The following is a 16,147-nucleotide window of genomic DNA, read 5'->3' as shown; positions in this document are numbered from 1 at the left end:
GGCGTAAGGCTGCTACTTGGACTTCCATCCACACCTTCTCAAAATTCTACAAGGTTCACACTCTCGCCTCAACAGATGCAGGTCTTAGCAGAAAGATGCGGCAAGCAGCAGTCATTTGGGTTACCTCATTAGGGATTTGCCTAAGCCTTCCACATATATATTTATTTCCCGCCCTAGTGAATGCTTTGAAACACCCCATAGTTTCCTGCGTTTCCAAAGAAATGCCTGGAAAAAATAAAAAAAGGATTTTCGGACTTGCCGTAAAATCCCTTTCTCATAAATTTCACTGGATTAATGAAACTGCTGTGCAGGAAATAACTTATTTTGTATACTTACTGTTTGCACAGTAGTTTTTTTTTGCATATTCTTACCCACTGACCTAATGGGTGTTTTCATATTGCTTTTGGTAGTTGTGCAATTGCTCTGCTGCTAGTAACGCTTAAAATTCCTTATAATCATTCTGTTGGTACAGTGATCGATATATAAAAATCTGTTGGCTAATGATTAATAGAATATTGGATATTGTTAGGTACACTTTATTGTTATTATATTGAAGTACAAAATTTGTCATATGTAATGGGTCAACAAAGCGCGGTCGCATCAAATACGGTTTTGTTTTTGATTTCAGTTTTATTCATTCAATTTACATTTTGTTAATTCATAAACAAATACCGTATTTTTAGGATAAGATGCACCTTTTTCTCCTCAAATTTGGGGGGGAAATGGGGATGTGTCTTATAATGCGAACTGTATAATCCGAAGCACTTACCGGCGTTGGTGGAGCGGGGTCCCAGGATCGCTGTTCCCGGAAGCTTTTGCCTTCTAGCAGAGGCAGAAGTCGGAAGATGGCAGTGGTCCTCATGCCTGCAGTAGGTGTCCGGTGGTGCGGGGGCTCCGCCGACATTTTGTAAAAGCCGGAGCCCCGCACCTTCCATTCTGTTCCATGCGGTGGTCTCTGGGATAATTTTCCAGGAGACCGCCGCATGGAACAGTATGGAAAGTGCGGGCTCCGGCTTTCACAAAATGTCGGCGGAGCCCCCGCACCACCGGACACCTACTGCAAGGAAGGGGACCACAGCCATCTTCCGACTCCTGCCTCTGCCGGAAGGCAGAAGCTTATGGCAGCAGTGATCCCCCCCCCCCCCGACTCCTGCCTCGACCCTGCCACCTGGGACCCTGCTCCACCAAAGCATCAGCCCCCCAGGTAAGCTGATTATAACACGCACCGGTTTATAAAAAAACAAACCTTTTTTTTCCTATTCTCCTCCTCCAAATTTGGGGTGCATCTTCTAATCCGCAAAATACGGTACTCATTACTTCTGTTTTTGAAAGCATTTTTGCTCTGCAGCATTTTTTTCCACACCTGCCTAAAACTTTTCCGCAGTCAGTATTCAGCAAAAAATAAAGAATGAAATAGTATAGCGGTCTTTTCATAGATGGAATCCTGTAAGCACTTACAATATTAGCCTATAGACTATGGGTGGCAAGATTTGGCATCGGATACAGGCATCAGTATAGTGGATATGTCAACAGATTATTACCTACCCGTTAAATGGTTAACTCTATACCGATTAATGGAATCTGTCACCCATAGGTAATATTGGCATGACTTTAATGGATTAAAGCCCTTTCCACTTCCTGCCGACTCCAACCTCAAAAATATCTCCCAGATCTGCACATTCCTCAACCATGAATCTGCAAAAACACTAGTGCACGCCCTCATCATCTCCCGCCTTGACTACTGCAACCTCCTGCTCTGTGGCCTCCCCTCTAACACTCTTGCACCCCTCCAATCTATCCTAAACTCTGCTGCCCGACTAATCCCACTGCCCCCCCCCGCTATTCCCCGGCCTCTCCTCTCTGTCAATCTCTCCACTGGCTCCCCATTGCTCAGAGACTCCAGTTCAAAACCCTAACCATGACATACAAAGCCATTCACAACCTGTCCCCTCCATACATCTGTGACCTAGTCTCCTGGTACTTACCTGCACGCAACCTCCGATCCTCACAAGATCTCCTTCTCTACTCCCCTCTTATCTCCTCCTCCCACAATCGCATACAAGATTTCTCCCGTGCTTCCCCCCCTACTCTGGAACTCTCTACCCCAAAGTATCAGACTCTCGCCTACCGTGGAAACCTTCAAAAGGAACCTGAAGACCCACCTCTTCCGAGAAGCCTACAACCTGCAGTAAACCTCGCTGCACCATACCGCTGCATGACCAGCTCTACCCTCACCTACTGCATCCTCACCCATCCCTTGTAGATTGAGCGCCCTCGCGGGCAGGGTCCTCGCTCCTCCTGTACCAGTCGCTGTCACATTGTGTTCAAGATTATTGTAATTGTTCTCGTATTATACCCTTTTTCACATGTAAAGCGCCATGGAATAAATGGCGCTATAATAATAATAAATAATAATAATAATAATAAATAATTAGTAATGAAAAAGCTCACAATGTTTCCTTATAATAAAGAACACCTTTAGGACGACCATCTGATATCCTCCTTATAGTATAAGGCAGCGATCATATAATCCTTTTTTTCCCTTCTACAACACTTACTGGGCTGCTTGCTGTAGTTTTGATAAATCACTTATCTACTGCAGCTCTGCATATATGGTCAGTGATGACTTCTGTCTAATTCCCAATCACGCCACTGACTAGCAACTTTCTGCATTCACTGTGGATAAAAAACAGCTGCCAATCAATATCGGAGTGTGGGCACAGACAGCTCCTGAATTTAGAAGAAAACATAATAGAAGTCCATCACTGAGAGGTTAAGCAGAGCTGCAGCAGATAAAACCTACAGTAAAGGCTAGAGACACAGCGCTGGCATCGCTGTCTATGTTCCTACTTACTGTTGCTCTCACGGGGCGCACAAAAACCTGGTGACAGATTCTCTTTAACGCAATGTGAACATAACCTAATACACAGGAGAAACTACACAAAAGTCTGTAAAGAGCACATAGGAGGGATCTAGGTGAAAACGTGTTACGAGTTACATAGACAATGATGGAAAATGAACAAATTACTCACAGGTAGGATATCATTTAGCTGGCAAGGTATAGAAAAGCCTGGAGTATGTGGAGCATGCACACATGGGTATAGGTGGCATTTTGGGATTTTTTCTGTGAATCCATAATCTTCATATTGCACCTGTGAGAGACAGAATGGCATCATAATGACAGAGAAAACAGGTGTTTAAATAATAGTATGATGATAAAGCATAGATTTTTGCTTTATTTATTTAATTTTACTGTGTTCACTAAAGGGGTTAACTAGTGGGACAGTTTTATAGGTCAGGTCGTTCCAGACGCGGTGATACCAAATGTGTACTTTTATTGTTTATTTTTTTTCATAATATTTATTTATGGGTACAATATATTTTTTATTTTGTGCTTTTAAAAAAAAAATAATTTTTACAACTTTTTTTTTTTTTTTTTACTTAGTCCCACTATGGGACTTACAGTTTCTGTAGTCTGATCGCTGCTATAAGGCATAGCAGTGCAGGATCACTGCTATGCCTTATAGCTGTCAGTCCTGCACACAAGATAGGTAGATCATGCACTGCGTATGATCTAACTACTTTGCTAGTGCCTGGTGACTCGCATGTTGTCATGACGACATCGGGTCACCGTGGCAATGATCGGGACCCCGCGATGAAGTCGCAGGATCTCCGATCCAAGAGCAGTGATGCTTCTGTCCCTCTGCTCGCCCACTAAATCCTGCAATAGAGGCGATTGCCACATTTAGGGGCTTAAAGTGCCAGGTGTCAGCTGCTAAGAGTCAGCTGACACCCGGCAGCGATCGCGCAAGCACACACTCAATGCTCGCGCGATCGCCGAGACGTATCCATACATACCTGGTCATTAAGGCCCATGTCACAGGGACGTATTGATACATCTCACACCAGAAAGGGGTTAAAGATGAAAGAATAATGACATGGCCCCTTCCTCACCTGACTCTGCTGAGAACTTGTGGGCCCTTTTTAAATGGGAGATTTACAATTAACGGAAACCGATCACTTTTCTGATCAGTGTCTGGAGGCTGTGGTTGGTGCGCACGTGTCAAAACAACCGCACGAGAGTCCCGGGACCGCGAGAGCCAACACCGCTGGAACTGCGCCAGCATGGGAGGGGAGTATAAGCTTTTTTATTTTATCGGGCCAAATCTATGCAACTTTGGAATTTGCGTATTGGAATTTACGGGGAGATTGTTTACAGGTAATTTTACACCACAATGAACACTGTAAAAACAAAGATCCAATACAGTGGCAGAATTTCAAATTATTTCACCATTTCATCCTATATGGAATTTTTTTTCCCATTTTTCAGTACACTGTATGGTAAAATGAATGGTGTCATCCAAAACTACTTATTAAGTCAATGGACAAATATAAAAAAAAATAAATAAAAAAAAGTTATGCCTCTTGGAAAAAGGGGAGGGGAAAAATGAAAGTGCAAAAATAGAAAAACTGCTTGGTGTTCAGGGGGTTAAATATAAATGATGGCAGAATACAATTTAGAAATAACAAGGGACAACAGGAAATAAAGCGTTCCCATAAGGTCAACTATTTGTGTTCTCTGGCTTGAAGCACTGAAGTTGTATAGTGACATCTTACTAATAGAAGACAGAAGCTTTAACCTTTTCCTAACACAGCAAGTTTTTATTATTTTTTTTTTATCTTTTCCTTCTATTAAGAGCAGGACTGTGGAGTCGGTAAGCTAAACCTCCGACTCCTCAATTTCTATGACACCGACTCCAACTCCCTCATACAGGACTCATGTTAAACCGCTTCCCGACCGCCCACTGTATATAAACGTCGGCGCTGCCTGGGCTCTGTGCAGCGCTGACGTTTATAAATGGTCCCGCAGTGCTCAGGACTCCCAGGGTCCTGCAAGCCCTGCGGTGCAGAGCAGTAGCTCTGACAAGGGACATCATCGCGACCTGATTGGATCAGGTCCCAATGATGTTAACCCTTTGCTATCTTCTAGATGCCGCGATCCATAGCGATAGCGGCATTTAGAAGATAGTGAGAGGAGAGTGGGTCGTCCACTTACCTCTCCGATGACCCCCGTGATGCCTGTTAGGATCATGGCAGCCGGAGGTCACATGACCACCTCTGGGTCTGCCATGCACGGTGTCCTGCTAGGCTCTGCCAGCAGCTGAAGTCTAGCAGGAGATATGACAGTGTAAAAAAAAATGTCAGCTCTCATGCAATGCAATACATGTCTATTGCACTGCATGAGAACAGTGATTAGAAAAATAAAATTGAAGTTCCATACAGGGACTAAGTAAAAATAAAAATTCTAAAAATGTTTTCAAACTGTTAAAAAAAACAAATAAATCACAAAATAATAATTAAAAAAAAATTAAACCAATAAATCCATATATTTATCCAAAAACAAAAAAAGTATACATATTTGGTATTGCCGCGTCCGGAAAAACCCGATCTATAAAAGTGTCACACTAATTAACCCCTTCTGTGCACACCGTAAAAAAAAAAAAAAAAAAAACAGAGCAAAAAACTATGCTTTTTCATCATATCGCCAAACAAAAAGTGGAATAAAATGCAATCAAAAAGCCAAATGGAAATAAAAATGGTACCGCTGAAAACATCATCTTGTCTCGCAAAAATAAAAGCTGCCATACAGCTTCATCAGCCGAAAAATAAAGTTATACCTCTCAGAATAAAGCGATGCAAAAAAAAAAAAAATTTTTCTATAAAAAAAAGTTTTATTGTGTAAAAGCGGCAAAACATAAAAAAACTATATAAGTGTGGTATCGCTGTAATCGTACTGACTGGAAAAATAAAGGTGCCTTATCACTTTTACCACACCCAGAACGGCATAAAAAAAAAAACAACTCAAAAAACAATTCCTGAATTGTTGGTTTTTGTTCAATTTGGTATCGCTGTAATAGTACTGACCGGAAGAATAAAGCTGGCCCATGAATTTTACCACACGCGGAGCGACATAAAATAACCCCCAAAAAAACAATTCCTGAATTGCTGGTTTTTGTTCATTCTGCCTCACAAAAAACGGAATAGAAAGCAATCAAAAAATGTCACGTGCCCAAAAATGGAACCAATAAAAACATCAACTCGTCCCGCAAAAAACAAGCCCTTACATAACTCGGTCGGCCAAGACATGGAAAAAATTGTAGCTCTCAAAATATGGAGATGCAAAAACTAGATTTTGCAAAAAAAAGGAATTTTTTAGTGTGTGACAGCTGTCAGTCATAAATACCTGATATGAATCTGGTATCGCTGTAATCGCACAGACCCGAAGAATAAAGTCATCTCATCACTTATACCGCACGAGGAACGACGTAAAAAATAAATAAAACCTACTGATTTGTTTATTATGTCTCCCAAAGATCGCAGTAAGGCTCTGCTCACATTTATCCTGCGCTCTGCGCTGAGCACTTACACCAGAGTTTCCGTGTAAATCTCTGAAATACGTGATTCAGACGGAACCCATGACGGAAGATTCCCTGTAATGAGGCAGATATAGGCCACTGTGGATGCCATCTGGCCTGTGATCCCACTGTGTCAATTTTTTTAGGCGTGCATAAAAGTGCGGTTGGCCAGTTTTATGCACTTCTGAAAAAAAGGACACCGCTAAACAGAGGCCAGACGGAGTCCAGAGTAACTCTGCTGCCTCATTATAGCGAATGGATCCCGCAGGGGTTTCATCTGAATTACATCACTTGAAGATTTAGATGGAAACCCCGATGTAAGTGCTCAGCCTAGAGCGCCGGATAAATGTTATGTAAAATGTTCCCAATAAAAGCTTCAACTCAGTCCTTAAAAAAAGCTAGTCCCCACTCAGGTCCATTATCTGTTAAAAATATAAGGGACTTCTAAGTTACTGGTAGCACAAAGGCTCTGGAAAAGCGAAATGGCCCTTGCCCCCCCAAAAGAAATTCTGAAAATTCTGTGCTCCCAAATCAAAATAACCCCCTCCCTTCTGAGCCCCACAATGTGCCTAAACAGCATTTAGGGTCCACATGTTTGGCATTCCTGTAGCGATGAGAGCTTGCCTAATTTGCAGGTGCATGTCTCCAGAAGCACAAGCTGGGCACAACGTACTGGTCACTACAGCATACTGGTCACTTCACTCAGCAACATCCACTGCTGCTCGTTTCTGGAAAAAACCCATGGAGTCAAAATTGTCACTACACCTGTAGGTAAATTCCCAAAGGGGGATTAATTTCCAAAATGGGGCCACTTGAGGGGGATTCTGCTCTTCTAGCACTTAGGGGCTGTGTATATGGAGTCTGAAAACTATTCTACAAAAATTTGTTCTCCAAGAGTCAAATAGCGCTATGTCCCTCCGGGGTCTCATAGTATGGCTAAGCGGTACGATACAGCCACATATTGGGTATTGCCACGTTTAGAAGAAATTATGTGACACATTTCGGCACCATTTTTACCCATTGCCCTGTGTGAAAATGTAAAATCTGAGGCTAAAACAATTTTTTTGTGGCAAAAATATAATTATTTTTATTTTTTGTTCACTGCCCAATGGTATAAATTTAAAAATTAAAAAATACTCACTACTTCCCTAGATGAATTCCTTGAGAGGTGTAGTTTACAAAATGGGGTCACTTGTGGGGGTTTCTGCTGTTTCGGCATGTCAGTGACTCTTCAAATGTAACATGGTGTCTGACACCTAGCCCAGCCAACATAGCGCTTCTTTCTCTTCCGAACCCTGCCGTACACCAAAGCAGTGGTTTTCCCCCACATATGGGGTATCGGCGTACTCAGGAGGAATTGCACAGCAAATTTCATGGTGCAATTTATCCTATTACCCTTATGATAATGCAAAATTAGGGGATGAAAAACATTTTTGTGGGAAAAATTTTATTTTTACGGCTCAATATTATAAACTTCTGTGAAGCACCTGTAGGTTCAAGGTGCTCACCACGCATCTAGATAAGTTCCCTAAGGGGTCTAGTTTCCAAAATGGTGTTACTTGTGGGTCTTTTTCACTGTTTAGACAAATTTTGCATTAAAAAAATGAAATGGTGCTCCTTCCCTTCCGAACCCTGCCGTGCGCCCAAACAGTGGTTTTCCCTCACATATGGGGTAATAATAATAATAATTTTTATAGCGCCAACATATTCCGCAGCACGTTACAAATTTTAGGGGGGACTTATACAACAATACAGAATAAACATAACTCATATCGAAAGGAGTGAGGGCCCTGCTCGCGAGCTTACAGTCTATGAGGAAATGGGGGAGACACAAAAAGTAGAATGTACATATATTGTATAATGCAGCCTTGATATACTATATAGGATAAATAATACATGCACTGGTCGCCTGCCAGTATGTGTGCAGTCCTGGCCGAGGCCATTATGTGCATGGTTGGTATGAACCTGAAATTGAAGAAGATTTTAATATGAGAGAAAACTGGGACGGACAACTGGGATGGACAGATAGTGTGTAGAGGCGATAAGCCAGTCTAAAGAAATGGGTTTTTAGGGTCCGCTTGAAACTGTGGGTATTGGGAATTAATCGAACTGTCCTGGGTAATGCATTCCAAAGAATTGGCGCAGCACGCGAGAAATCTTGGAGACGGGAGTGGGAAGTTCGGATTATGGAGGATTTAAGCATGGAGCGCTTTGTGGGCAAGCATAATAAGTTTAAATTGAACTCTATATTGGATGGGTAACCAATGCAATGACTGGCACAGGGAAGAGGCATCGGTGTAGTGGTTGGCGAGGAATATGATCCTGGATGCTGCGTTAAGGACGGATTGGAAAGGGGAGAGTTTAGTAAGAGGGAGCCCGATAAGTAGAGAGTTGCAGTAGTCCAGACGAGAATGAATAAGAGCGACAGTAAGAGTTTTTGCCGAGTCAAAGGTGAGAAAAGTCCTGATTCTTGAGATGTTTTTGAGGTGTAGATGACATGAACGAGCGAGTGATTTGATGTGAGGAGTGAAGGAAAGAGCTGAGTCAAAAATTACCCCAAGACAGCGGGCTTGTTGCTGGGGAGTAATGGTTGAGCCACAAACGGAAATGGCAATATCGGGCACAGGTAGGTTAGTGGAGGGAGGAAAGACGAGTAGTTCAGTTTTTGACAGATTCAGTTTTAGGCAGAGGGAGGACATATTGTTAGACACAGCAGAAAGACAATCACTGGTCTTTTGTAATAATGCAGGGGTGATGTCCGGAGCAGAGGTGTATATAATTGGGTGTCATCAGCATAGAGATGGTACTGAAAACCGAATCTGCTGATTGTTTGTCCAATGGGAGCGGTGTATAAGGAGAAAAGAAGGGGGCCTAGAACTGATCCTTGAGGAACCCCTACAGTAAGGGGAAGTAGGGAGGAGGAGGAGCCGGCAAAAGACACGGACAAGGAGCGGTCAGAGAGATAGGAGGAGAACCAGGAGAGAACAGTGTCCTTGAGGCCAATAGTGCGGAGCATAGTGAGGAGGAACTGGTGATCCACAGTGTCGAATGCTGCAGAGAGATCCAGGAGAATCAGCAGTGAGTAGTGACCATTAGATTTAGCTGTTAGTAGATCATTAGAGACTTTAGTGAGGGCAGTTTCAGTAGAATGTAAAGAGTGGAAACCAGATTGTAAAGGGTCAAGAAGAGAGTTGTCTGAGAGATAGAGGATTAGACGGGAATGGACCAGGCGTTCCAAGAGTTTAGAGATAAAGGGAAGATTGGAAACAGGTCTGTAGTTGGCCGTGCAGTTCTGGTCAAGGGATGGTTTTTTAAGTAATGGATGTATGCTGGCGTGTTTAAAAGAAGAGGGAAAGGCACCAGATGAGAGGGAGAGGTTGAAAATGTTAGTTAGGTGAGTGGTGATAGCTGGAGCAAGGGACTGAAGGAGATGTGAGGGAATAGGGTCACTGGTGCAGGTGGTAGGGAGAGAAGATGCAAGGAGTCTGATCACTTCATCTTCCGTGACTGGTTCGAAATCAGAAAGTGAGCAAGATACAATGTGGCGGTGGAGAGCATGCAAAACGTTTGGGGATTGGGAGAAAATTTCCTGACGGATATGGTCAATTTTTTCTTTAAAATAATTGGCAAGATAGTCTGCACTGAGGTCAGTGATCGGGGCCAGTGCTGTTTGATTGAGGAGAGAATGAAACATGTCAAAGAGTCGTTTAGGGTTATTGGAAAGTGAGATTATGAGGTTGTTAAAGTAGGTTTGTTTGGAGAAGTGAAGCGCAGAGTTATATGTTTTCAGCATAAATTTATAATGGAGGAAATCTTCGGGCAGATTAGATTTTCTCCACAGCCTTTCAGCGCACCTGGAACACCGCTGGAGAAGACGTGTTTGAGGCGTGTGCCAGGGTTGTCGCCGTCTATGCCGAATTGTTCTTTGTGTAGGAGGTGCGGCTTCATCCAGGGCGCCTAGCATTATTTCGTTATAATGCTTCAATGCAGAGTCGGGACATGAGAGGGAGGAGATTGGGGCCAATGATGATTGCAACTTTTTCATAAATTTCTGGGTGTTAATGGCACGTATATTTCTATAAGTGTGGAAAGTGGGGGGGGTCTTGAGTAGAGTCACTGTTCTTGACAGAATGAAAGAAGATTATGGTCAGACAGTGGAAGGGGAGAGTTAGTAAAGTGATGTACTGCGCAAAGCCGGGAGAAGATCAGGTCCAATGTGTTCCCGTCCTCATGTGTAGGAGAATTAGCAAGCAGTGAAAGGCCGAAGGAGGAGATTAGTGATAAAAGGTGAGTGGCAGATGGGGAAAGAGGATCGCCAATTGGGATGTTCAAATCTCCCATGATTATCGTGGGGATGTCGCAGGATAAAAAATTTGGAAGCCAGGCAGCAAAGTGATCCAGGAACTGACGGGAGGGACCTGGAGGGCGATAGACAACAGTCACTCGCAGGGCTAAGGGCCGGTAGAGTCTGACTGTGTGGGCCTCAAAAGAAGGGAAGATAAGGGAGGGTACAGGGGGGATAACCTGAAAAGTACATTTTGTTGAAAGAAGCAGACCAACACCTCCACCTGATCTGTTGTCAGGTCTCGGAGTATGAGAGAAGTGTAGGCCACCATAGGAGAGAGCTGCAGCGGCGGTGGTGTCCGACTGCTGGATCCAGGTTTCAGTGAGAGCCAGAAGGTTGAGGGAATTAGAGAGGAAAAAGTCATGGATGTAAGAGAGTTTATTACATGCTGAGGGCGCATTCCTAAGTTGAATGAGACAGAAGATATGCAGGGAATATTAATGAGATTAGCAGGGTTTCTGAATGTAACAGGGAAAGAGTTAGTGTTATTACTAGAGGGTCCTGGATTAGGAGAAATATCACCTGCGACTAAGAGAAGGAAGATACAGAGAGTGAGCAGATGGTTGAGTGATTTGTGAGTGTTTCCTGTGTTGTATGGTGGGAATGAATGGATCTGTGTGGTATAACATTGTGAAGAGAGCATGACAGCTGTACATAGGAGAAGAGAGGAGTGAGGGGTTAATATGGATGAAGTGTGCCGAATTTGTGGGATAACTGTGAATGTGGATGATTGTAGCAGCCAGAATATAAATGGCACAGATACAAATGGTGAATACTGTTTGCCAAAAAGATGACCTGGAAGCAAGTTTGTTTAATTGTCTTGCATGTCTTACCTGCTCAAGAGAAATTGCACTACAAATTGTGTAGTCCATTTTTTCCTGTTACCCTTGTGAAAATAAAAAAAATTGGGGTCTAAAGTAACATTTTTGTGGAAAAAAGTTAAATGTTCATTGTTTTTTTTCCACATTTCAAAAATTCCCGTGAAGCACCTAAAGGGTGAAGTTTTTAGAATGGTGTCACTTTTGGGCATTTTCTGTCATAAAGGACCCTCAAAGTGACTTCATATAAGATGTGGTCCCTAAAAAAATCGTTCTATGAATTTTGTTGTAAAAATGAGAAATCGCTGGTCAACTTTTAACCCCTATAACTTCCTAACAAAAAAAAAAATTTGGTTCCAAAATTGCGCTGATGTAAAGTAGGCATGTGGGAAATGTTATTTATTAACTATTTTTGTGTGACATATCTCTCTGATTTAAGGGCATGAAAATTCAAAGTTTGAAAACTGCAAAATTTTCGTCAAATTTCCGCTTTTTTCACAAATAAACGCAAGTCATATCGAAAATTTTTTACCACTATCATGAAGTACAAGATGTCACAAAAAAATCTGGGAATCAGTGGGGATCCGTTGAAGCGTTCCAGAGCTATTACCTTATAAAGTGACAGTGGTCAGAATTGAAAAAATTGACCTGGTCACGAAGGCGAAAACATGCTCTGGTGAGAAAGGGTTAAATGATAAATTTACTGTAGCGCAAATTCATCTCAGCTAAAAGTCTAGACCCTTAGATCAGGAATAGGACAGACATTTATAGGACATTTCATAACTTTCCCAAATTCTTATAAAAAAATATTCCCCACAAACTGCATTGTACAACTGTACCCAATTTATTATATATTTTAGGCGTTTGGAGTCTGTCCATTTTATACAGACTCCGATTCCACCAAAATGGACACCGACTCCGCAGCCCTGATTAAGAGCCGCAACTTTTTTTATTTTTCTGCCCAAGTACAGTAACCGTATCAGGGATTGTTTCTTGCAGGTCGAGTTGTAGTTTTGAATGACACCATTTATTTTACCACATACTTTAATGGAAGACAAGAAATAAATTCCAATCCAAGTGAGGTGACATTGGGAGGAAAAAAAATTCCATCATTGTTTTTACAGTTGTTTTTACAGTGTTCATTGCACACAAAAAAAATATTTACTTGACAACATAATTCTAGCGAGCGATACTATTTAGCTAGCGGATTTTTCTTAAATTGGTTTGGGCCAGCAATTTTTAAGGCCCGTAACTTTTTTTTATTGATGCAGATATATGAAGCGTTATCTTTTCCGTGATGAGCTCACATTTTCATTGATACCATCTTGGCGTGTATACAGTACTTTGTTCTAATTGATATTTTATTGCTTTATTTAGGACCGGGGAGCGGCGCTGCGGGTCGGGATACTTCTGCTGCGAGCAGTCGCTCATGTCCCGGCTTCTCGCAGCGGAAGTAGCCGCACAGGCAGCGGCGCTCCCCGGTCCTCACCAATACGATTCACTGATTGGTCGCGGTCTCCGCACCCGACCAATCAGTGATCTTGGCGCAAAATTTAAACACCGCTGTGCTGATTGGTCGCGGCCGCTGCCCGCGACCAATCACCGATTTGCAGACACATTTAAACACCGCTGTGCTGATTGGTCGCGGACGCTATTTAAATGTGGCGCCCAAATCGGTGATTGGTCGCGGGCAGCGTCTGCGACCAATCAGCACAGCGGTGTTTAAATGTGGCGCCAAGATCGGTGATTGGTCGCGGCCGATATTTAAATGTGGCGCCCAAATCGGTGATTGGTCGCGGGCAGCGCCCGCGACCAATCAGCGATTTTGAACACAAATGTCAGGACCTTAGTAACACCATGCGGCTACTGTCGAGAGATCAGTGGCTAGGGTGTCAAGGGAGGACCGGGGAGCGGCGCTGCGGGTTGGGATACTTCTGCTGCGAGCAGTCGCTCATGTCCCGGCTTCTCGCAGCGGAAGTAGCCGCACAGGCAGCGGCGCTCCCCGGTCCTCACCAATACGATTCACTGATTGGTCGCGGTCTCCGCACCCGACCAATCAGTGATCTTGGCGCAAAATTTAAACACCGCTGTGCTGATTGGTCGCGGACGCCAGCCGTGACCAATCAGCAAGCTTGGCGCCAAATTTAAACAACGCTCTGCTGATTAGTCGCGGTGGCCGGTCGCGACCAAACAGCAGTATTGGCGCCAAATTTAAACCTCTCTCTGCTGATTGGTCACGGCCGGTGGTTGCGACTAATCAGCAGAGAGAGGTTTAAATTTGGCGCCAATAATGGTGATTGGTCTCGGTCGCAGCGAAGCGGTGTTTAAATTTGTCCCCAATATCGCTGATTGGGGACAAATTTAAACACCGCTTCGCTGATTGGTCGTGGTAGCCGGCCGCGACCAATCACCATTATTGGCGCCAAATTTAAATACCGCTCTGCTGATTGCGCCCGGTCGGCCGCATACATATTCTAGAATACCCGATGCGTTAGAATCGGGCCACCATCTAGTATTATATATATATATATATATATTTATGTTTTCCCTTGACGTCTGATCGCTTGCTCCAATTACAGAAATATGAAAAATTATGGTGTTCTATGAAACCCATTGGCACCCAGTGATTGCAAGGGTGTGGGCCAATAGCTGCCCAACAGATGGGCCACCAGGACTGAGTGCCTTAAATGTCATTGTCTGAGCTTAACTGTGGCATTTAAAGGGATTGTCCGGTCCAAACCGATAAGTCCGCAGTCACTCTGGGGGATAGCAGACTTATGAATCTCCAGAGAACACTGCGGGGATTCGCCAGTTTCAGACCCGGGACCGGAGGGCATGTAGTTATACATACACCTGGCCAGATACTGACTGTAGATCACATCTGGCACAAGCTGAGACTGCACCTTACATCGGGCGTGTGATGTACATGTATGTTACATGTCAGGAAGGGGTAAAGAATTTTCACATACCGTAATCATATCTCCACCAAGTATGTCAAGGACTTTTCCTCTATATGACATGGTGTCTGATCCCTTAATAATACAACCTTCTCTTTTCTTCCAAGTGTAGGGTGACATTAAACCTAAGCATTTAAATGAATTCTGGATATCAACCATAAGCGCACCAAGCTCGTTTTCTAAAAAGTAAAAGCAAAATGTCAACAAATAAATAACAAAACAAATAAATTAAATAATAAACATCCTAGGTATAGCTGCGTCTCTAAAAGACCGAGCTATCAAAATATAAAAACCAATCTATATGGTACAAGCCATAAAGAGAAAAAGAAAAAAATTCCAGAACTGAGCTTTTTCAGTCCCAAACTTCTCTAATAAAATGCAATAAAAGCGATCAAAATATCAAAGGCTCCCACCCAGAGTATTATCAATAAAAAACTCCACCTCGCTAGGCTAAAAACAAGGCCCTCACACAGCTCCATGGATGGAACAATAAAAACTTTATGGGACCCAGGGAAAGGTCAGAGGAAATATATATATATATATTTTTTAAAACAAAATATAATTTTTTTCCCCCACACTGAATCTAAAAATTAAAATAATATAAGCTTTGTATCAACATAAATCGTTCTGACCTTGAGAATTATGTTACCAGGTCATTTTTACTACACAGTGAACTCTGGGAAAAGTGAAACTAAAAAGCTATATAGTGAAATTGCATTTCATTTTTTTTTCTACCATTTCAATTTACTTTAATATTTTTTTTATACTATTTTTCATTAGTATAGTGAAGTGGATAGAGTAATGCCAAACTACAACTCGTTTTGTGAAAAACAAGCCCTCATACGGCTATGTCAATGAAAACATATAAAGTCATGGCTTTTGATAGAAGTAGAGGGAATAAAAAACCTGGCCTTGGCGGGAAGGGTTCAGCAATCCATCCATACTATAGGCCATTAAAGTTTGAGCTGAGCAGAACGGCCACTGATCAGCAGGAAAAGAGTAGGGGAACCTGCTGAAAGTCATCTATGGTGAACTAGGATTACAAAAAAAAACTTTTTCACTAAAAACCAGCGCCATATTTTGCCATAAACGTAACGTTCATTACACTGCTCAATATGTCACACATTAACTTTACAGACTCTCCACATCATTGATATTCAGTGTTTTTTGACAAATAAAGAGATAATATATTCTACATATCCACTTTTAAATGGTCTTAGCAGTCGTGTTTTTACATTGCAAAATAAAAGGCATTACCCAAACATTCCTGGGTTACATAGATGGTTCCATTGTCACCGACATGACTGGCTTTAGCTAAAAAAGTCTTCTCTTCCGGTAGCAGAGGCGGCAGGTACGGTTCATCGACCATCGGCTCCATCGCTGGCTTTTCGGGCACTGGAGCATTACTTTGCTCACTTGTTATGCTCTTGATGCTCTCTGGCTGGGAATCAGTTGCATCGTCTTCCTCTGGTTCATGCTCTTGAAGATCACTCTTAGCAGAAATACTTGTACTTTTCTCAGAAGTTTCTAACATGGGCTTATGCTTTTTTATCCTTTAAATAAAATAAGTAATGCTCATCATGTGTAATATATAGAATAAAAACAAAACAA

The 16,147-nt window shown here is 42.6% G+C and overlaps 1 protein-coding gene across 1 annotated transcript in view; it reads right to left on the bottom strand.

Moving 5' to 3' along the window:
* RNF17 (ring finger protein 17) overlaps nt 1–16,147 on the bottom strand; it is a 211,207-nt gene that overhangs the window by 41,634 nt on the left and 153,426 nt on the right. Inside the window, exons 21-23 of the mRNA XM_073669012.1 lie at nt 15,794–16,089; nt 14,549–14,715; nt 3,033–3,152 (exon numbers count right to left, since the gene is read on the bottom strand). Of these exons, the coding sequence (XP_073525113.1) occupies nt 3,033–3,152; nt 14,549–14,715; nt 15,794–16,089 (583 nt within the window). The remainder of the gene's footprint in view (nt 1–3,032; nt 3,153–14,548; nt 14,716–15,793; nt 16,090–16,147) is intronic.

This window comes from Phyllobates terribilis, unplaced genomic scaffold (assembly GCF_046119375.1).
Source record: "Phyllobates terribilis strain yellow unplaced genomic scaffold, ASM4611937v1 Scaffold_2__4_contigs__length_985480577, whole genome shotgun sequence".
Taxonomy (NCBI): domain Eukaryota; kingdom Metazoa; phylum Chordata; class Amphibia; order Anura; family Dendrobatidae; genus Phyllobates; species Phyllobates terribilis.
This window is presented reverse-complemented; position numbering and strand designations above follow the sequence as displayed.